Genomic DNA, 23,145 nt, shown 5'->3' with positions numbered 1-23,145 from the left:
ACCAACCTCTCCTTATTTCCCTCAGCCTCTGGCAACCATGTTTCTACTGCTTCTATGAGTTAAACTTTATCTCTTTTAAATTCCACATATAAGTGATACCATGCAGTATTTGTTTTCCTCTGTCTGGCTTATTTCACTTAGCACAATGCCCTCCAGGTTCATCCATGTTGTCACAAACAAGAGGATTTCCCTCTGTTTTAAGGCTGATTAATATTCCAGCATATATATATTGTATTTTCGTTATCCATTCATCCATCAATAGACACTTAGGTTGTTTCCATACCTTAGCTATAGTGAATAAAGCTAGGAAAAGCATTAATTGAAAAAGCATGCTAATGGAAACCAAAAGAAGCACAGAAGTAGCTAAACTTATACCAGACTAAATAGACTTTAAGCCAAAGAATATAACAAAAGACAAAGAAAGTTATTACATAATAAAGCAGTCAATTCATCAAGAGGATATAACAAACGTAAATATTTATGCATCCAACACAGGAGCACAAAAATAAAGCCAATATTCAGAGCTCTAAAAAGGGAAATAATAATTCAATAATACCAGGAGACTTCAATATCCCATTTTCAACAATGGATAGATCATCCAGACAGAAAATCAGTAAAAAAAAAAAAAAATTGGAATTTAACTACACATTATACCAGATGGAGCTAACAGACATATACGGAAGGTTTCATCCAAGAGCAATAGAATACACATTCTTCTCAAAGGCACACTGAGGGACTTCCCTGGTGGCGCAGTGGGTAAGAATCCGCCTGCCAATGCAGGGGACACGGGTTCAAGCCCTGGTCCAGGAAGATCCCACATGTGCCACAACTACTGAGCCTGCGCTCTAGAGCCCATGAGCCACAACTACTGGAGCCCGCACGCTAGAGCCCGTGCTCCACAACAAGAGGAGCCACCGCAATGAGAAGCCCGTGCACCACAACAAAGAGCAGCCCCTGCTCACCACAACTAGAGAAAGCCCATGCGCAGCAACGAAGACCCAGCGCAGCCAAAGAATAATTTTTTTAAAAAGGCACATTGCACATTCTCCATGATAGAGCATATGATATGACACAAAACAACTCTTAACAAATTTAAGACTGAAAGCATACCAACTATCCCTTCTGACCACAATGGTATGAAACTACAACACAAGAAGAGGAAAGCTGGAATATCTACAAGTATGTGGAAACTAAACAACACACTCCTGAACAACCAATGGGTCAAAGAAGAAAACAAAGGAGAAATTTTTCTTAAATCTTGAAACAAATGAAAATTTAAAAAAAACAACATACAAAAAGCTATAGGATACTACAAATGCAGTTCTGAGAGGCAAGTTTATAGCGATAAATGCATATATTAAGAAATTAGATCTCAAATAACAACCTAACTTTACACCTCAATGAATTAGAAAAAGAACAAATTAAGCTCAAGTTAGCAGAAGGAAGGAAATAAAAGACCAGAGTAGAAATAAATGAGATAGAAAAAGAATAGAAGAGCAACAAAACTAAGAGCTAGTTTTCTGAAAAGATAAAATTGACAAACCTTTATCTACACTTTATGTCTTTTGATTGGAGAATTTAGCCCATTTACAATTAACATAAATATTGATAGGTATGGATTTACCATTTCCAGTCTGTTAATTGTTTCCTGGTTGTTTTGCAATTCCTTTGTTCCATTTTTCTTTCTCTTGCTCTCTTCCTTTATTATTTGATGATTTTCTGTACTGGTATGCTTCCTTTCCCTTTTACCTTTTGCATATCTACTACAGGCTTTTGCTTTGTGGATGCCATGAGCCTTGCATAAAACATATTTATAACAGTCTATCTGAAGCTGATAATAACTTCAAATGCATACAAAAGCTCCCTCCTCCCACATTTTATGGTTTTGACTTCACCATTTGCATCTTTTTGTGCTGTGTATCCAATAACAAATGACTGTAGTTATAGTTTTTTAAATACTCTTTGTCTTTCAACATTCATACCAGAGATATAAATGGTCTACCTGCCACCATTACAATATTAGAATTATTTTGAATTTAGCTATAAATTTACCTTTACCAGTGAGTTTTATACTTGCACGTTTTCCTGTTACTAACTAGTGTCCTTTTGTTTCAAATGAAGAACTTCCTTTAACACTTCTTGTGAGGTCAGTCTAGTGGTGATGAACTCCTTCAGCCTGTCTGGAAATTTTTTCTCTCTTCCTTAATTCTTAAGGACAACTGCTGGATATTCTTGGTTAGCAGCTTTTTTGTTTTGTTTTCCCTCAGTACTTTGAATATATGATCCTTCTCCCTTCCGGTCTGCAAGGTTTTTGTAGAAATAGCTACTGATAGTCTTATGGGGGTTCCCTTGTACACAACCAGTTGCTTTTCTTTTGCTGCTCTTAAGATTCTAACTTTTGACAATTGTCAAAAGCTTTTGTCTCTAACTTTTGACTAATTATAACATGTTTGAGTGTGGGTCTCTTAGGATTCAACTTCTTTCAAACTCTATGAGCTTCCTGGATCTGGACATCTGTTTCTTTCCCCAAGTTAGGGAAGTTTTCAGCCATTATTTCTTTGAATATGCTTTCTGCCCTGCTCCTCTCTCTTCTCCTTCTGGAACCCCTATCATGCATATATTGATCTTCTTGACGTTGTCCCACAAATCCCATAATCTTATCTCTTTTTTTCCTACTCTGTTTGAATGAATTCAACTGCCCTGTCAAGTTTGCTGACTCTTTCTTCCACTTGATCTAGTCTGCTGTTGAACCTCTCGATTTAATTTTTCAGTTCGTTTTTTGAATTCTTCGGCTCTGTGATTTCTCTTGTGTACTTTTTAATATTTACTATCTCCTTGTTGAAACTCTTATTTTGTTCATGCATCGCTTCTTAACCTTGGTGAGCATCTTTATAACTGTTGTTTTAAACTCTCAATCAGGTAAACCGCTTATCTCCATGTCATTAAGATCTGTTTCTGGATATTTACCTTATTCCTTTGTTTGGAATATATTCCACTGTTTCTTCATTTTTCTTGACTCTCTGTTGGTTTCCATGCATTAGATAAAACAGTCACACCTTCCAGTCTTGACAGAGTGGTCTCATGTAGGAGACGAATAGTGTCATATAAGAGATGGACCTCGTCAATCAGCCCAGACCAAGACCTTAGTTTTCTCTCAAAGTTTTGTGACCGTCCAAGCCTCCTCCTTTGCTCTTAGTGGCTCCCAGTAGTTGAGGGTGTGCCAAGACCCATCAGTGTCCGAAAGGGAAGGATCACAATCAGAACCTAGAGGTACGCTGCTTAGAGGCTGGACCCTCAGAGAGCAGCTGGATAAGTATGTAGTTAAACTTCTTCCAGGGAGAAAGTGGGAAAAGGTTGTATTTGCCTAATCCTTCTTTGCTGGACCTCGGTACATGGCCATGGGGAAGGGTTCTCCTGCACTCATTAACAACTATTTGTTTGATAAAGCCCTGTAAGACTCTTGAATGCAAATCCCATTGGCCACTAGAGCCAGATGACCTGGGGCTCATCCCTCAGATGGCAGCTGCAAAAGCTTGGGCACCAGATGTGTGTACAAGCTTTTTTTTGGGAGACGCTGTCAACTGGGTTTTATTATTGGAGCAGGCTAATGGGGAGAAGGTGGGAGAGATGCCTGCTGGCTTCCCCTGTCTCTGGGGAAGATCTCAAGTGGCCCTTAGATGCCTGCTAAATTAGAAGCCCAGAATGCAGGCAGCAGCTTTTAAAGTACAGAGTTAAACCTATTTCAGGGAAAGACTGGAAGACGGGTGATTTCGTTTGCTCTCTGTGTGCTGAATCTTGGGGTGTAGAGCCAGTTAAGGAATGCTTCTTTGCTATAGTCTTCTGGAACTCATGAGTGGAAGCCCCTTTGGCTATCACCGCCAGGAGATCTGGGTCCCATGCTTCAGGCAGCAGCCACAAAAGCTGGGGTGCAAATGTATGTACAAACTTTTCCAGACAGATGCCGGTGACTTGGAGTGGGCTGGAGGCAGAAGCCAGCCTTTTATGTATACAGATAAACCTCTTTCAAGGAAAGACTAGGAGATGGGCAATTTTGCCTGCTTCCTCCGAGCTGATCCCTGTGGGGACAGTCATAGCAAGTCATAGCAAGTGACTGCATTCCCAACAGGAACTGCTCCTCTGGTTGGCATAGTCTTATAGGTCTCATGGACACATGGCTTTCAGAGCTAGGTGTTTTGGGAGCCTATCCCTCGGGAAGGAGTCAAAGTTGGGGTGCTAGATGTAGGCTCCAAATGCTTCACTCCTCAGATAGAACCTGAGAGTTGGGGGTCCTCTCCCAATTGTGTGGTGCTGTGTCAGGGGTGGGGTTTTTGACAAGTGTGTTCTCAGCCTTTCCCACCCCCTTTGATGTGGGTATTTCCTCAACTGTCCAATGTGAGTAAGTTGCTCAACTAGTTTCTGGATCGTTTTTAGAGGGAAGCGTTCCATGTGTAGGTATACATTCAGTGTGCCCATGGGAGGAAGGGGCGCTTCCTATGTCACCATCTTGGTTGACTCCCACCCCCGGTTCCTTTTAGCAGACAATCGTCTTTAGGAAGCAAGATCTAGATGTTAAGCGTGCTCACTGCTATGTGGACATAAAAGTAAGTATGTTTACATACATGCACATTCAAACATATGCATATTTACATGTACATTTATTTCTATATCAATCTATATATATTAGAAACTGTGTACTATACCCATATCTTTAATTTCAATCCAACACCACAGAGTTCAATCTAGTTTTCTCTCTTTCTAGAAATTACTGTAAGTCAGTACCTCAAGTCTGAAAAAAGTGGCAAAGCATAATTATCAATACATTTATATATATGATCAATTCCACTGTATGCAATCTATCTTTGTATTAGTTTCTAGGGCTGCTGTAACAAATTACCACAAATTGGGTGTTTTAAGACAGACATTTATTCTCTCACAGTTCTGGAGACCAGAAGTTTAACTTCAGTATCACTTAGCTGAAATGAAGGTACTAGCAGGGCTGCACTCCTGAAGGCTCTAAGGGAAAATCTGTTCCTTGCCTCTTCCAGTTTCTTGTGGCTACTGGAATTCCTTGGCTTACAGCTGCATCATGCCAACTTCTATCTCGGTCATCACATCACCTTCTCCTCTTCTGTGTGTGTCCAATCTCCCTCTGCCTCTCTTGTAAGAAGGACACTTAGGATGATATTTAGGGCCCATCCAGATAATCCAAAATTATCTCCTCATGGGAAGAGTCTTACTTAATCACATCTGGAAAGATCTTTTTTTCCCAAATAAGGTAATAATTACAGGTTCTGAGAACTAGGACCTTAATATCTTTGGGGCTATCATTCAGCCCATTATAATCTCCTATCACTGACACGCACCTCCCCCTTAGTCCTGATCTCCACGTCCTTTACAATTTTTCAGCAATGCTTAGCATACTTTTTGGTATTTTTAATTAGGTCTTCACTTTCAGGATTTTTCTCTCCTTCTTTCCTGAACTCTGCCTGCTCACCTGTACTCTGTTATTCATTATTTCTTCCTTTGGTCCTAATATTTCTGTTTCATGCTTTTGTTTCATAGAGGTTATTTTTTAATGAATTTTTTGAAATCTCGAAAAAGAATGTTTCTGATCTGTTTTTCATCTGCCTCTGCCTTTTGTTTTTGTTCATTAATTTCCTCGAATATTTGTGTGTAAATACTACTGTGCAGTTTCTTTTTTTATTATTAAATCATTCAGTGAATGCTTTCTGAGCCAGTTATTTGGGTGTGGTGTTAGAATAGCTCTCTAGACTATCAGGAAGCCTCACTGACTTGCAGTTAAGCCACATGTGATATGCCTGTGTGAGTATGCAAGAGAAGTTACCTTTCTATTTCCTTTACTGACAAAGATTACCATTCACTAAGCTGCTAACATCTATAGCATCTCCTCTCTCTTATATGAGTAACGAAAACAGCATTTTTGCGTGGTTTGTGGGAGAGCCCCACCTCCTCTGCCTCTCCAGGATATTAATCAGGTAGGTTCCCACAGCCAGCCTGTGTGCCCCACTCTTAGCTGTTATTCCAGAGGAATCCCTAGTTTTGTCCTTCAGATCATGCCAACTACTTTGGGGAACACTGTGCTTTTGATGGTTTACTTCTTCTGTTTATACCAGGAAAATCTTGGAATCCATTCTCAATGTTCTCCCTCATCTGGGTCCTACTGTTACAGTGTTTGGCTGCCTTTTTTTTTTTTTAAGGTTATAAAGGTTTCCTATTTTTTAAGAAGTTGAGAGGATTCTGTTTCTCATATTCCTTATAGTTTTCAATTGGTTGTAGACAAGAGAAGCAAGCAGCAGAAATAGCTTTAACTCCAAAAACCAGAAGTCCTCTAGATTACACATATCCCTCACATGTGTGAGGATGTCTGTTTATTTTTTTGTAAAAAGAAAATGTTTTAAAAGAGTAAAACCACCTCAAGTTCCTGGCACTAGTACATCATGACACAGGCCTCTCTAATGGGTGGTGATTTTAAAATGAAGTCAGTTCCCACCTCTCCTGTGCACTGCCAAACCAGCATATGAAGTCGACTGGGTTGAGGCAGCATAATTTCTGCTTTAGCACCAAGTACAGCCCTCAGGAGGTTAAAGGTGCAATACTACCAGACAATAAACCATCATAATTCTAAACTATATTTTAATCTACTTTTAATTCACATTAACTTTTAATTTAGTTTCTTTTACTCAGTCATAAATGCATACCACTTGAGAATCAAATAGCCAAACAAGGTTTTCATTAAAACTAACAATCTTCTGCCCACCCTCTCCCGCCAATTCCATTATTTCCTCTCTTCCCAGAGGCAACGTCTTCCACTTCTTAGCTCTTTTGGTATTTACCTACATATCACCAAATAACAAGCTTATAGTGTTACTTACTTCATATTTTTTCAGTTTTACACATTACCTGACTTAATCCAGCTTCAAAAGGAGAGGATATGTGTAAAAAGAGATAATGGAAAAAATATGAAGTAGCACTATAAGCACATATAAAATATATGCATATATACATTTCTGTCCTCTCACCTCCAACATAGTTAGATCAAGATTTTGATTATTATCAATGTTCAGCACCATTATGATTAAGCAAATTACATTCATATTTGGGCCATGGATAACTTTTGCAAACATGGAAATAAGTTTTACTTTCATATATATTCTGAAGTTAATCACTTCTTACTTTTTGTTTGCTTTGTTTGGATGTACTTAACACTTTAATTCGACCCCAAATCCTTTGCGAATTCTCTAAATCTCTTTTTTCTACATTAAAGAGAACAGCTATTGTATCAATTTCATTGGTGACAACAGATCTTGTATCTACTTTGAGCCATCTACCCTTAAGCCTTGTGACTTTCTTCAATCTGGACTTGTCCTCCATGTATTATGCTCAGATATATAGTATCTTATGATCTTGCTGCACTATCACCCTACGATTTCCTTCGTTATTCTCTTATGCTGGATTCTTATATTCCTTAAACTCCATGCTTTCCTTTACCTTGATTTACTCCCTTGTTTTAATGGAGCACATTCCAGTAGCCTTGAAAAACTTTTGGGAAGATTAATTTTGTAAGATTTTCAATACCTGAAATTATCTTTCTTCACAATTAAATGATAGTTTTGGAAAAGGATTCAAGATTAGAAACCATTTCCCCCCCAAATTCTGAAAACACTGGTCCACTGCTTTTCTTTTAATCACAACTCTACTGAGATATAATTAACATACCATATAATTCATCTATTAAAAGTGTACAACATAATAGTTTTTTAGTATATTCAGAGTTGTAAAACCACCACCACCATGAAAAACAGAACATTTTCATCACCCCAAGAAAAAACTCCGTATACGTTAGCAGTCCTCCTTCTTCCCACCCTCCTCCAGCCCTAGGCAACCACTGATCTACTTTATGTCTCCCTGGATTTGCCTACTCTGGATGTTTTATATAAATGAAAATCATATATGATCTTTTGTGACTGGCTTTTTCTACTTAGCATGTTTTCAAGGTCCATCCATGTTGTAGCATATGTTAGTACTTCATTTAATTGCCAAATGCTATTCCATTGCATGGATGCACAACATTTATCCGCTCATCTGCTGACGGACATCTGGGTTGTTTCCAACAACCTTTTGGCTATCATGAATAATAGAGCTGTTGAGCATTACTGTACAACATTTTGTGTAGACATGTTTCCATTTCTCTTGGGTGTATATATACTCCTAATATTAGAATGGCTGGGTCATGTGATAAATCTACATTATACCTTTTGAGACACTGCAAGATTGTTTTCCAAAGTAGTTGCATTATTTTATACTTCCACCAGCAGTGTATGAAGGTTCCAGTTTCTCCATAACCTCACCAACACTTGTTACTATCTGTCTTTTTGATTACAGCCATCTAGTGGTTGGGAAGTGGTATCTTTTCATTTTGATTTGCATTTCCCATGGCATGTCTATTTTTTCACATGCTTATTGGCCATCTGTAAATCTTATTCAGAGAAATGTCTAATTTATATAGATCCCTTGCCTATTTTTTCATTGACTTAATTTTTCTTTTTATTGATTCTTAAGGTTTATGTCTAGGTTTTAGAGTTTCATATTTTTAGTTCTTACATTTATGTCACTGATCCATTTTGAGTTGATTTTTGTTTATGATGTGAAGAGGGGGTGGGGGAGGGTAACAAACTTTATTCTTTTGCATGTGGTTATCCAATTGTCCCAGTGTCATTTGTTGAAAATACTTTTCTTTTCCCATTGAATTGTCTTGGCACTCATGTGAAATATCATCTGACCACAAACATGAGGGATCATTTTTGGATTTTCAATTTTAGTCCACTAATCTATGTCTACCTTTATGCTAGTTCCAAACTCTCTTGATTAATGTAGCACTGTAGTAAGTTTTAAAATGAAGAAGTGTGACTACTTCAACTTTGTTCTTTGCTCCACTAATTTCTAGCTTCCATTCCTGTTGTTGAAAAGTTTGATTACATTCCGTCTTGATTCTGTGTGTGCAACTTGCTTTTCTCTTTCAAATCTCTTAGGATCTTCTACTTTTCCCCACTATTCTGAAATTTCATGATGATATGCCTTGATAGAAGTCTACTTTCATCCTAATTCTGCTGGGTAACACTTTACTGGCCCTCTTAACCTGGGTATTTGCTTCATTTCCTTCCAGGAAATCTTCTTAAATGATCAAATGATTTTTTTTTTCTTTTGCTTCTATTTTCTTATCTCTATTTCTGGAAAAACTTTTATTAATTTATCCTTCACTTATCTTGTTTATTACTTATCTTTATTAGACAATGGACCTTCTGGACTGATCCTATTGTATTTTTACTTTTTTCCTCCTTATTTTTAACCTGTTCATTTTTATTCTACTTTCTCTAAGATTTCCTCAACTTTATGTTCTATATTTTCTGTTTTTTTAAATGATTTCTGCTCTTACATTGTGAACCTCAAATATATTCTTGTTTCCCTTTTTTTTAATAACATCCTATTTTTGTTTTACATATGCATTTTTTTTCCATTTTTTTAAAGGTTTTTGTTTGCTTGCCTGTTTTGGTCTTTTTTATAGGCTAGATATTTCCACCCATGACTATATACTCGGGCTTGAAACTAAAGGACCAAAAATCTCATTAAGAGCTCTATGAATTAGGTTAGGCTTTTCTACCAAACCATTTTATCAGGAGAACTGCTAATACCAATAAATTTAGATTTTGCTGATGTTTTTCTCCATCTCTTGGGTTTGCCAGATTTCCCTAATAAGAGTCTTCCAAATTCTTAGGTGAAGTGCAATAGCCAGGCTGCACTGTTTTGGAAGCTGAGTAGGGGGGAAAAAACAGCTAGAGCTTGATGTGGTGTGCAGGAAAGGGGAGAACAGGTGTTACAATAAGTACTTAAATTACCACTTAGCTCCCCATAATGTGTACCATTCAAAAGTGTCTGGTATCTTCTCAGTTCAGAATCTCTCTGCTCCCCTATTCCAGAGAATAAACTTTAAAAAAAAAAAATAAAATAAAATAAACTTTTAGTATTCTGAGGCTCAAGAATGTTACCATGGAGAAAATGGGGAGGAAATCTCTGTTTCTAAACAGTTTTTAACCAGTTCTCATCACCATAATTCTCATCCTCACTTTTAGAGGTACCTGGTATACTAAAAATGAGGCCCTTCAGAGGATCTGCAGTATAAACTGGACTGTATCTTGACTTTCCCTATCAGTGGCTAAGAACTCAGTTACTTGTGGACAGACAGCTCAATGTCCTTCTGTTTTCCAGCTTTTAAAAATTCTGTTACTATTGTCTTCTTTTCCTTTTTCTCGTTATTGATTATACCTATTTTTTTTTAAAATCCAAACACTTACCACTGTTTCATTAAGGTTTCAGAAGGTAAATATGCATGTCTTTAATCTACCACTTGAATCAGACGCCTTTTAATTTTGTTCAAAAGGATGACAAGGCTCTTTCTGTTTTTGTTGTTTTGTCTGTGCCGCACAGCTTGTGGGATCTTAGCTCCCGAACCAGGGACTGAACCCGTGCCTTGAAGCAGTGAGAGCACAGAGTCCTCACCATTGGACTGCCAGGGAATTCTCCAAGGCCTCTTGAAACTGAACGTCAGATTTGGAGATACACTTCAAAAGTACCTACCAATTTCAGGCAACATAAGTTTAATTAAATTTTTCATTTCCATTAGCAACTGTTAAAGATACTTGCATTCTAAAGAGTAAACCAAGCCTAATCCACAGACAACTATAAAAGAATATGGGAAAGAGAAATAAATTTTGACAAGTAGAACATGGAAAATCTCCTTGGAGGAAATGATCTGAACACTATTTTGAAGCATTCCACAGACATATAAAAAGAAGCACAGAATTCACAAGCAATAATACAACAGCATAAGCAAAACACGAGGAGCAACATGTGCTTCACTGGATCCTCTTCTTGTTTTTTCAACAAAGTTCTAACTCAAGGGCCTGAACTCAGCAAGCCCTGAGCAACCATATCCACTCCTTCAATTTCAATTAGCACTTAACATGAAAATAACTCCAAAACCTGCTCTTCCATCCATCTTCCAGAGCAAAATATTTACTTTGCCGGTGGACTGTTCCATGTCACCGCGTCAAAAAATCCCATTTGTCATACCTGAGCTGCCTTCCTTAAGCATCTCCTGTTCCCAAACCATTTCTGCCTCCTTCATCTTCAACACATCACATCCACCGAGTAAACCGACCAGCAAGTAATCCTTGAATCAAGTTTGATTCTTCCTACTTTCTCCCTTTATACCACTGTTTCCAAGTTCCCACTGATTAAGTAGCTTTTCAATGAGAAGCTAAAATTAATGCTCAGCAATTTCAAGCTTTACACAGTCATTTTGTCACTAGCTGGAGTTGTACTAATATTAAGAAGGCAAAATGAATAACCTGAGACCAAAACTAATCTACACTATTGCTTTAATCACCATTTTCTTAGAATAAACATTGCTGGGAAGGCATTCACTTTTTTTTTTATTATAGAACTGTTTAGCTTCATGCTTCAGTTGGATAATTACAAAGTTAAATTAAGTGAGTTAAACAGTGTTTAACTAAGCACAGAGTGAGTACTCCCTAAATTTAAAACTTCACTTGCTTAGTTTATTCAAACCAACTTTATGCAAACCATCTTCCTAAAGCTTACTCATGAACAACCCATAAAATCAGAGAAACAGTTGAGAATATACACACAGGTTTGTTTGTTTGTTTGTTTATTTTTAAGTGCTGACTGATCTGAACTACAGGGAAGCCACAAACCACATGGGCAACTAATGCTCCCATGGCAATTATTATCCTCAGTTATATACAAGAACAGCCCACAGTAGTCAGGATATGGCAAAAGGAGCATCAGAATAGAGTCATCTGAAAGACTCGTGTTTTGCATCATAATACCCTATTGATACATAACCAACCAAACAAATTACTTAGAAGTAATGTATTTTACAGTGGTTTCCATAATGTATTCTTGCACTAGATTTCAAAGTATTGACGAGTTGTAGGTATGTTTACCTCTCTGTAAACATGTACTAGATAGCTTGCTATGCATAAAAACCTTTTTCTTTTTAAGGTCCCATGGTTACAGAATGTCACCTAGTCAATCATCTAATAGTCACTTATCTTTCTCTCTCCTGGAGAAAAAGAAAATGGTAATGAATTAATAATGAATTTATAAGTTCAGTATAATTATTATCCATAAAGATAATACTGATTTCCTAAACCAAATTACCTTTTGGACTGCTCCACTACCTAACCTTTGAGTAAGAAAAAAAATTCATGGGAAGGGGAATACCACAACTTCTGTCCCTAAAAGGAGGGGAAAGGATGAAAAAGGAAAGGAGTGTGAATCAATAAAACTGGACTTCCTGGTCAGAGGACCAACAACTGTGAAAAACTAATTTTAAAATACAAATATCATCTCATTTTAATGGTTTTAAGGATAACCAAAATTGCTACACATTACTAAAATGTTAACTCAGTCAGGGCTTTTACAATAAAGGTACACTATGCCTTTTATTTTTAAGGCTTAATTCATAAATAAAATCTACTGCCTGTCAACAACGTGCCAAGCACTGTAGAGACCACGCAAAGTTAGACTCTGGTCTAACAGTACTAAAAATCTCATGGAAAGACAAAAGGTAAACTATAATATGATATACTAAAAAAATGTAACAAAGGCATGTATGAATGCAATGAGGCCACAGAGGGAATACCTAGGCCTGCCTGGTGGAGTCAGGGAAGACTGTGTAACGGAGCTGATGATCTCTCAAAGGAGTAAAGGGAAGAGGTGATTTAAAAAGAATGATTTACTGCTGACATCACTGCGTGATCACGAGACAGAGTAAAGATTCAGAACCCAAACAGTAAGATACAGGAGATGGCCAACTGGTCTAGAAAAAATTTAAAAAGAAGGTACCATAAACACTCTATATAAGTCTACGGAGCAAAACATACCAAAGTCTACATAGACTGACTTAACGGATATTTTAGAACAAACCAAACACTATATACGCTGGATGGGAAAAAACAAAAAAAGAGTAGGAGCAAAACAGACAATTACCTCCTTTTGTAGTATCATTCTGGGCCTGGATGCCATGATGCAATGAATTATGAATGGCAGAAAGAAGATCTGCTGCTTGAACCATCAATTTTTGAGCTTCTGCAACAGCACTGGTCTAGCAAATAAATCACCAAAAACATTCTTACATATTCTTTCACTGAAAGATATACATTAAATAGGAAAATCCTATAAACAATAATGAAATTAAATGCTTGCTGTAATGACATTGGTTTTCACAAACTATTCACTTAATATAGGATGCCCAGATCCTGTTAGGATAGAAATAATTTTTTTACCCATATCTATACATTATAGGAGCCATTAAAGAACAATAGGAAACATTTCTGGTTTATTCTACTAATCTCATGTTTAAAAAAAAAAAAAAGAGAGAGATGCAATTAACTAGAAAATGGGAAATTGCAACATTCCTACTAAGTCACTCATCAAGGTGAAATTTAAAAAAAAGAACAGAATTACAGAAGTTAGTAAAGGTTGGATCTCTACTTACCACTTATTAACTATTCACAAATTAGTCTGTAATTTACTTCGAGTTAATGCAATATACACACAAAAATATTCACCATCTATTCCACACAAATCTAAGTTAATTATTTAACTGAATGAAAGAGGCCTACTTAAAATTCTCATTTTTAATTTCTCCAATTCACAATAACTACCCAGAAGCAATTTCAGCTTCTATTATTTTATCCACTAATACATAATACGTTATTTTTATATCAACAACAGACATGGACATGTTATGGAACAGAATGTAAAATTCATGTGACTTTTGGAGAAAATCAGGGATACTCTGATGTAAACACACCAAATGCTGAGTGCTGTATATGTGTGCGTATACATTTCAATAAAAAGTCTCAGAACTACCAAAATAAAGCATTCCATCGAAAACAGAAACACTAAAATTTATAGTAAATACCCTTACCTCTTTCTTAGTGAAGGCTATAAGCACTGTCAATAACACTCGAGTAAATTTCACTCTGCTGAATACTGCTAAACACTGTTGGTGCTAAAAAAACAAGAAAGGGCTAAAAGTTAAAAGATGCAAAGTCTGTCAAAGAAATTTCATTTTAAAATATAGTATTTTAAGTCCTAAATCTCAGTGTTAATAACTTACTATTGAATACATTACAAACACCTTCACTTATAGTCTTTTAAATGTCTGAAAAATGAGCTGCAGGAAACATAATAAAACAAAGCCTATTTTACTGAAATAGAAATACATAATAAAGCTTATGTATCAAGAGGACTGATTTTTCCCTAAGTCAGGAGTTACACTATTATTTCAAAACTGATTTAATTAGCATTTTTAAAAGGACTGATAAAAAGGTGCTTTAAGCAGAGTCAGAAAATTTAGGATCTTAACAAAGGTTTGACAACTTTTGATACTGTGTAAGTTCTTGAATTCTGCCAACTTTTGGTGGATCATCTGTAAAAAAAAAAAAAAAATCATTTTTTTCTTCCTACCTCACAGGAATATTGAAGAGCTTTGAAATCATGTATTTGAAAGAGCTGTATTAAAATTCTATCAAAATAAATACAAGGGAAATAAACTCCCTTGCAATGTCCAATTTGTAAAGAAATACCTTAAAAAGGGCTTCCATAAATTATAACATACTTCATAAAACTACAACATTAACTTCTCTGATATTATCTACCAGAAAATAAGTTCAATTACTTCTAGTTCAACTTCTGGATCTCTTTCTTCTCCCTGTCGACTTCGAGTACTCTAAAATTTTAAAAAAGGTATATTAAAACACACACAAACCTGTAAAAGCATTAGATTACAATTATACAAGGTAAAGCAATAAATTAATTTATTGAGTATATGCAAGAATCTATTTGAAGAAAAATATTTGGAAGAAAAAAGCTGTATCAATTATTTATTTTCCTATTAATACTATGTACAGAAAGTTCATTTTGATATAAATTATAAAGATCACACAAAAGAATACGGTATTAAAAACAGCAAAAGCAAAACAATGAAAAACATAAGCAGAAGCACATGGTACATAGTACTTCCTGCTTTTAAAAAATCTATTGGGGCTTCCCTGGTGGCGCAGTGATTGAGAATCTGCCTGCCAATGCAGGGGACACGGGTTCGAGTCCTGGTCTGGGAAGATCCCACATGCTGCGGAGCAACTGGGCCCGTGAGCCACAATTACTGAGCCTGCGCGTCTGGAGCCTGTGCTCCGCAACAAGAGAGGCCGCGATAGTGAGAGGCCCGCGCGCCGCGATGAAGAGTGGCCCCCGCTTGCCACAACTAGAGAAAGCCCTCACACAGAAATGAAGACCCAACACAGCCATAAATAAATAAATTAATTTAAAAAAAAATCTATTAACTGAAATTCCTGATGCTCTCCAAACTAACCCTGTTAGAAAAAAAAGTAACCTTTACAAAATCACATCATAAAGTCACATGGTAAATACTGATCAGTTCTATACTAAAATGCAAAACATCTTGTTAATACATGTGTTACATATGGTTGACTATTCTGACAAAATTCCAAGGCAGTACCACAGGAAGATCTGGTAGATCGGGGTTCTAGCCCTGGAGCTGCCACTTACTAATGGCATGCCCTTAATAAGACTCAAGACAGGTTACTTAACTCTTTTCAGCTGTATTTTCTTCATCTAAAAGTGCATTTTATTGCCTAATGCTCTGAATAACTGTAAATATCCAATAAGACAATAATGTAAAATTGTTTTGACAACCATGCTGTGTTATACAGGTATAAAAAAACAGTAGAAATGTAACTTTTTTTCATTTTTAATTTCTATGAGAACAAAATCATCAGGATCATCTGGCCAAAGGATGTCATTCAAAGAAGGCTTTTATCAGATTTGAGGAACTTCCATTTACTGAGCTCTTCTGCTATGTTCTAGACACTGCCTTAACTATTAATGATACAAAGGTGAAGAAGGTAGTCCTTACCTTTGAGGAATTTAAAATTCTAGAATCTTATGCTATTCTTAAAATAGCATACTAAAATTTTAAAACACTGGCAAAAAATTGAAAAAATTTGAAAGGGTTAAATTTTCAACACTTGAAAGTAACACTAATTCACCAGAAACCCCTCTAGCAGTGTTCTAATTCATTACCAAAAAAAGGTACGGCATATATAAAGAAAGTTGGTGGTCCTACCTACACTAGCTATTTGTAATTAGCTAAAGTTAACCTGACATTTAGAAGAATATAAACATCCTATACCAAAGAAAAGAGAAAAAAATATATACCTTTACTCTTCTTTGCATGTCATCCTCCACATCTTTTAGCATGCCTAGAAAGAGAGACAATGATTTTAAAAGGAAACAAATCCAAATGTAAAATTTGTGAATTATATTTATAAACGGTTTTACCTGTAACTCGAAGATCTGTCACACTGTTGGCCATTTTAAATCCATAAGTCATTGACTGAAAATCTTCCTATACAGAAAAGCAATAATTAGGCCCTTGAATAGTAGCAAAACCTTTCATTATATTTCTCTTAGAAAATCACTATTTGCTAATAAGAGAACAGTAATGGAATGTCACCCGAAATATTGCTATCATACATCCAAGCTTTCTTTACAGGCATACCATTAAAACACCACATTCTAATGTTGTCTCTGTCCCCTTAATTTCAATTGCTGTCCTTAGGCTATTTAAGCATACTCGCATTTAATATGTTCATTTGCAAAATAATGCTTATGATAATATCACAAATAATTCCCACTTACAAAGAATTCTCACATTCACAGGTGAACAGTAAATATGTAATAATTACTATTTGCAAAATTTAAACAAGACTCTTCAAAACTTATTATGTCATTTTACACACTGTTAGGCTAAAAGGTTAAGTCTTCTCAAAGAGAATTACTCAGTGACAGCAAAACCACATTCCCGCTTCTGCCCATTGTAAAGAAAAAAAATGATTCATACATGGATTCCCACTCTCAAAATCGTTTAAAACACTGATGAGATATTAGCAAATTAAGTGGTTTAATGGATTCACTATGAAGAGTTTAATAATATCTGGCTGATTTCAGCTAAGCAGTTAGAAGCTCTATTAAAGGAGTGTTTCTGCCACATTACGATTCTTATAAAAATGTATATAAAAGCCTAACATAATGAAATAACAGATATTCACAGCAGTGGCCAGAACTATAGTGAAATTTCTGGACTCTTAAAAACATCAGTAAGCATGCAATTCACGTCAGGTACTATATCTGACAAACAGAAGTGCAAACAATGTCTCTAGTCTCAAAGAACTCAGGAGAATTGTATGCCTCACAGGATTGGGTCTTTCAAAAGTCTCAGGTTGTACTACAGAGCTATAAACTTACCCTCCAGATGAAGCTTATACTCTATCTCTACTTGGACATCAAACAGGATTCTCAAATTATACATGTCTAAATAGGAACTCTCCTAGTGTTTACCACATCGCTAAAAGGCACCCCCATCCCTTTACTCAGGCTGAAAACCTGCATTTCAAGTCATCTTGTTTTCCCGAAACCCATATCAGATCCATCAGAAAACACTGTAGGATCTATCTTCAAATTCTAATCACCAAGTCTGACTCCTTTCACAGCTTTCTCCAGTTCAAGGATCCACCATCTCTCACTTCTATAACTGTCTCCAGACAGGTCCCCCACCTTCCACAACTGTCTGCTATATAATTTATTCACCACCAAAAGCCAAAGAGATTGTTTTAAGATAAGCCATTTCATGTCACTTTCTACTCAAAACCTTTCAGGAATTTCCCTCCTCACAGTAAAATTCCAAATTCCCCCATGGCCTCTAAGGCCCTCCATCATGTGGCCCTGGTCTCCCTCTCCAACCCATTTCCTACCTACCACTCATCTCCATGTTCACTGCACTGCAATCACACAGGCCTTCTTGTTGTCCTTCAAGCGTATCAAACACATACTCTTCTCAGGACCTCTGTACCCGCTGAACCCCCCTCCCCAAACTGATTTTCTTCAAAAGATTTACAAAGCTCCATCCCTTACTATATGTCAGCCTCTGTTTCAATGTCAATTTCTCATACGAGGGTTTACCCTGTGCGTTCTCTCTAAAATAGCACCCTCCACACCTTTATATCCCCTTCCCCTACTTTACTTTTCTTCACAGAACTTGTCACCACCTGACATTATATATGTAATTTGTTTACTTACACATTGACTATTTGTCCCAAGGAATGCATAATCTCTGAGCTCAGGGCTTTGTTGTATTCATGCTTTATCTCTAGGGCTTAGAATAGTGCTTGGCACAGAGTACTGTTCAAACCTATTTGTTGAAGGATTGATGAGCTACTTCAGGGCAGGGGCCATTTGGCCGTTAACCTTACTAAGAACATCAGGCTGGTTACAAGTTATACTGAGGAGTGGTGGAGACTGTGGCAAATGAGAGAACATACACGTCATCTAAAGGAAGTAGGCCGCTGCTTACCCTCTTGGGGCCATGAATGAATACAGCACTAGTTTGGTACGGTCTCCTAGGTTTTCAGAAAAACCTAATTTAATGTAAAATCATCAGATTTTTTAATGTTACCAAGTTTTAAAAAATTACGTAGCCCAACACTGTGTAGAAAAAAGAAAATGGGGGGGAAAAAAAAAACAACCTGTAAGCCCTATCTGTGGACCCTTAAGTTTGCCAAGAAGAGTCTAAGGAAAAGCATTCATCTGGGAGACTATCACAGGTCTGTGTAATAAATACAAACCTCAGTAACAAGAACTTAATCTAAGTCATTGGAGGTCTGAAGCAGAAGAGTTACGTCAACAGATGCTGCCATTAAAATATCACTACTGAAACTCTGTGGACTTGAGGAGGACAAAAATCAAAGTAAACCCAGAGAGACCAGATACTGGATACCACCCAACAATCCAAGCAGCAGCTGATGGTGAATGGGACTGATATGATAACCAGAAATGATGAGAAGTTGTTGAAATCAGGATATATTTAAAAGGTAAAGCCAACATGATGTGCGGAAGAACTGAATATGAGGTAAACTGTAGTACAATCAAGGGTTTTGCGGTCTGAGCAACTGGTAAATTATGATGCCATTCACTCAGATGGGGCAGTCTGGGAGGAGCAGGTTTAAGGGCAGAAATGGAGTACAATTTTAACTATATTAAGTTTGTAATTCCTTTGGTCATCCAAGGGAAGATTTCAGGAAGGCACCTGCTTGAGTCTGAAAGTCAGAGGAGGAAGTCAGGATTAGAGATATCAATTTGGACTTCATCAGCTTATAGTTGGTATTAAAAGCCACAGAACTAGAGGAAATCAACCCAGGGAGAGCCCAAGAGAACTGGAGATCTACAGGAGCAAGCACAGGAAATGGACTAACCAGTGAGAAAGAAAGAAATCCAACAGATTGTCATAATAGGAAGAAGAAAGTATTTCAAAAAGTGGTCAGTTGAGTCTAATGAAGCCAACAGGCTGAAGAGGGAGGAGTGGGAACACTGGATTTAGCAAGACGGGTACCATTAAGGACCTTGCTAAGACCAGTTTCTGTGTAGTGGTAGAAGAATGTCCAATTGGTGTGGGTGAGAAGAGAACGAAAGAGAAAGTAAAATAAATCAATATTAACAGCTCATTCAAGGAGTTTTTGGTACATACAGGGTAGCAGAGAAATGAGACTGTAGATATAAGGAGCCATGGGATCAAGGGAACTGCGGTGTTTTGGTTTTAAATTGAGTCATATAAAAACATGTTTATATGCCAGTAAGAATAATCTAGCAGTGAAGGATACAGCAGCAACACAATACAAAGGGTTACTAACTGCAGTAGGCTGGAGGGGATAAAATCTAGAACACAGTGGAGGGGCTGAGAGCTTACAATGTCACAGGGACACTTTCATTTTAATAACAACAGAGTGTGTGGATACCGTAACAGGTTAGCATTTGTGATAATGAGAAGATGGGATACTTCTAATTACATCTGACTGTATCTAATGTCCCATTAAGGGAGAAAGCAAGCTGACAGTGAGGGTTGGCACTGGAGGTCTGAGAAGTAACAGGTGTGAAAAAGTCACCTTAGACACTGGAAAAGCAAGTTTGCTACGGAAGTGTTGTAGGATAGGATTGTCTCTAGTGTTGAGTGCCCATCTGAGACTTGCAGTCCTAAAATTAAAGTGAGAACAGACACACAGATGTGAATTTTCCCTAGCTGCCTTCTGTTGTTTGGGTGCAAGCAGCAAGTAGGCAGGTGGTTGGGGTTTTGCCAGAGAAGTGACACATTATGAGATTAGAGGGGCAAGGGTGTTTGAAAAGCGATTTTAGCACTAACTGGGCCATGGAAATGAGAACATGAGGAAAGTAACAGAGAAAACTAAAGCGACAGCATCTATGAACTGGAGGTCTCTGTGGCACTAAAGGACAGAAGGAATAGGGGAATCCAAGTAAGTGGTACGGATCAAAGGATAGTATGCTTGATATCAAGATTTTAGAGGTGAGTAATTAGTAGGGAAAAAATTTTGTCCATTTCTGAGCAATGGACAAACCATTTTCTGAGCACCCTATGATGGCTGGTATGGGCTAAATACCAGGGATACAATGGTAAAATACTATCACTGCAGTTATAGAGCTTTTATCCAGGGACAGAAGTAAGATGTCTTGACAGATAAAGCCCATGTTCTTCGCTTGTACTCTACAGTATCTTTACAATACTACCAAGATATAACTGCAGAAAATTATAAGGGATATTTAGCATTCTATAAAACGCAGCATTTAAAACAATGCAGCCTTGCAAAGAAATTCAGAATAGTAAATATTTACAATCATAACTGTAACAGAACACCCAATATCAGAATTGAATGTGATTTCACCAAAGCAGTAATCTTGATTGTACTAATATTCTAATAAAGTAAAACTGTTTCAACCCCTTCTAAAACTTAATAGTCACAATGTATCAGTTGTGATTTATTACTGCTTTAAACATTCATTTCACAGATAAAATACTTTGCATAAATATTTCAGGGGCTCCTAAAATAATCTGATTCATTCAACTAAAATTTGAGTACCTACCACAGACCAGATACTGGGTAACCTAGTAAGGGTACAAGTAAGGGTAAAACATGTGCACAGATAATTCAGATTAGGACTTGAAACAACTTAAATGTCCATTAGTAAGTGGCTTGTAATTTACTGTACATATAGTGGAATACTACTGCTGCTGCTGCTCCTACAACTACTAAGAGCAGCTAATGTTATTAAGTGCTTATCATGTGCCAGGCACTGTTCTAAACATTTTACTTGTATTAACTTTGTTAATCCTCACAATAATGCTCTAAGGTGGGTACTTTTATAAACTACATTTTATAAATGAGGAAACTGAGGCATAGAAAGGTTAAATTCTGAAAAACCACAGAGCTAGTAAGCGACAGAGTAAGAACACAAACTTATGTGGTCTCACTCCCCAGAGGCTTTTCTAACTTTTATTTTGAAAAAAATTCAGATTACAAAAATAGTAAAGAGAAGTCCCATATTCCCTTCACCCATACTCCCCAAATGATAACATTAAACCACATTTTACATTATAATTCTCTATTTTTTTTCCCTGAAACCTTTGAGACTAGGTTGCAGACTATGATACCCCTTTATCTATAAATGCCGGTGTGATTTTATAAAACAAAAATCATTCTCTTACAAAACCACAGTACAATTATCAAATCAGGAAACTGATGTCTCTTTAATCTGGAACATTTCTTTTGTCCTTGTCTTTCATGCCCTGACATTTTAGAACAGTACAAGCCAAAGTTATTTTGTGTATGTCCCTCAATATGGGTTTGTCTTATGTTTTTCCAAAATTCAAATCAATTTAATATTTGATAGGATATTTGACCGGAATACCACAGAAGTGATGTTGTGTCCTTCTTAGATCACTGAATCTGGAGACACATATGGTGTTGACTTATCCCATTACTGGTGGTTAATTCTGGCCGCTTGGCTAAGATACTAAGTGTCTACACTGTAAACTTATCATTTTCCCTTTTGTAATTAATAAATGTCTTGTGGGATGATACACTGAGGCTAGGTACAAGTCCTGTGTCTCATTACACTTTTGTCTACTAGTTTGAGCATCCTTTGATGATTCATGCCAGAAATAGTTCTTCAAAATCTGTATTCTCAACACGATGCAATGCAAATAAAAACAATGAGGTAGATCTACCTACATGTGCTGGTATGTGCAGAAATCTATTCTCTATACTCTGTGGGAAAATGCAAGTTGCAAACAGTCTACATAATTCCATTATGTTAAGTAAAATACACATGGGTACATATCATAAAAAATACTTGGAAAGATATACATCAAATGGATAATAGTGTTTACTCTTTGCCAGACAAGCCAAGAACTTCTATAGTTTCATTTATTTACTGTTGTATTAGAAATATACTTGGCTGCAAGTAAGAGAAAAATCCAACTACACTGACTTAAGTGATACAGATTTACAGCATGCCAAATAACATGAACATTAGAATATTAGAAAGTAACCTTTCTTTCAGCTCCACTATCCTAAGCTTTCAGATTTTTACATCTGTCACTTCATGTTCACAAAATGAAGCAGTACCTCCAAACATCACATCCATATTCAAGCTGGTATACTACTAAGGGTAAGAGGGGATGCTGTAATAATTATACCAGGACAAAAGGTGTCAGGCAGGACTGTTCTATGCAAACCAGCATGTACAGACACTAGCTATGACAGAAGAACATGCTAAAGAACAACAGAGAACAAAACTGAAGTCTGGGGAAGTCAGGAGATTGGGATCCAAGTTTAAAGTTAAGTAAGACTCTGCCCTAAAAGGGTAAGGAGAAGAGAAAAGGCCTAAGAGTCAGAAGGAACATCCTGTGCACAAGCATGGGATAATGAAAGAGAATAACATATAGGACCAGCTGAAGAATAAAATGCCAGGGGAGAAGAAAAAGGTTTACAGGCGTACCTTATTTTACTGTATTTTACTTTATTTCACTTTGCAGATACTGCATTTTTTTTAAAACAAATTGAAGGTTTGTGGCAACCCTGCATTGTCAGATGATGGTTAGCATTTTTT

General features: G+C 36.8%; 1 protein-coding gene across 6 annotated transcripts in view; it reads right to left on the bottom strand.

The window, feature by feature from the left end:
- NAA35 (N-alpha-acetyltransferase 35, NatC auxiliary subunit) overlaps positions 1 to 23,145 on the bottom strand; it is a 100,215-nt gene that overhangs the window by 39,539 nt on the left and 37,531 nt on the right. For 5 of the 6 annotated variants that reach the window (XM_082469673.1, XM_082469669.1, XM_082469671.1 and 2 more), the window contains exons 7-11: positions 16,471 to 16,537; positions 16,348 to 16,391; positions 14,789 to 14,839; positions 14,036 to 14,119; positions 13,093 to 13,207 (exon numbers count right to left, since the gene is read on the bottom strand). In XM_082469673.1, the coding sequence (XP_082325799.1) occupies positions 13,093 to 13,207; positions 14,036 to 14,119; positions 14,789 to 14,839; positions 16,348 to 16,391; positions 16,471 to 16,537 (361 nt within the window). The remainder of the gene's footprint in view (positions 1 to 13,092; positions 13,208 to 14,035; positions 14,120 to 14,788; positions 14,840 to 16,347; positions 16,392 to 16,470; positions 16,538 to 23,145) is intronic. The other variant, XM_082469670.1, reaches the window with a different exon arrangement.

This window comes from Balaenoptera physalus (genome assembly GCF_965194825.1).
Source record: "Balaenoptera physalus genome assembly, chromosome: 7".
In the NCBI taxonomy this organism is placed as follows: domain Eukaryota; kingdom Metazoa; phylum Chordata; class Mammalia; order Artiodactyla; family Balaenopteridae; genus Balaenoptera; species Balaenoptera physalus.
This window is presented reverse-complemented; position numbering and strand designations above follow the sequence as displayed.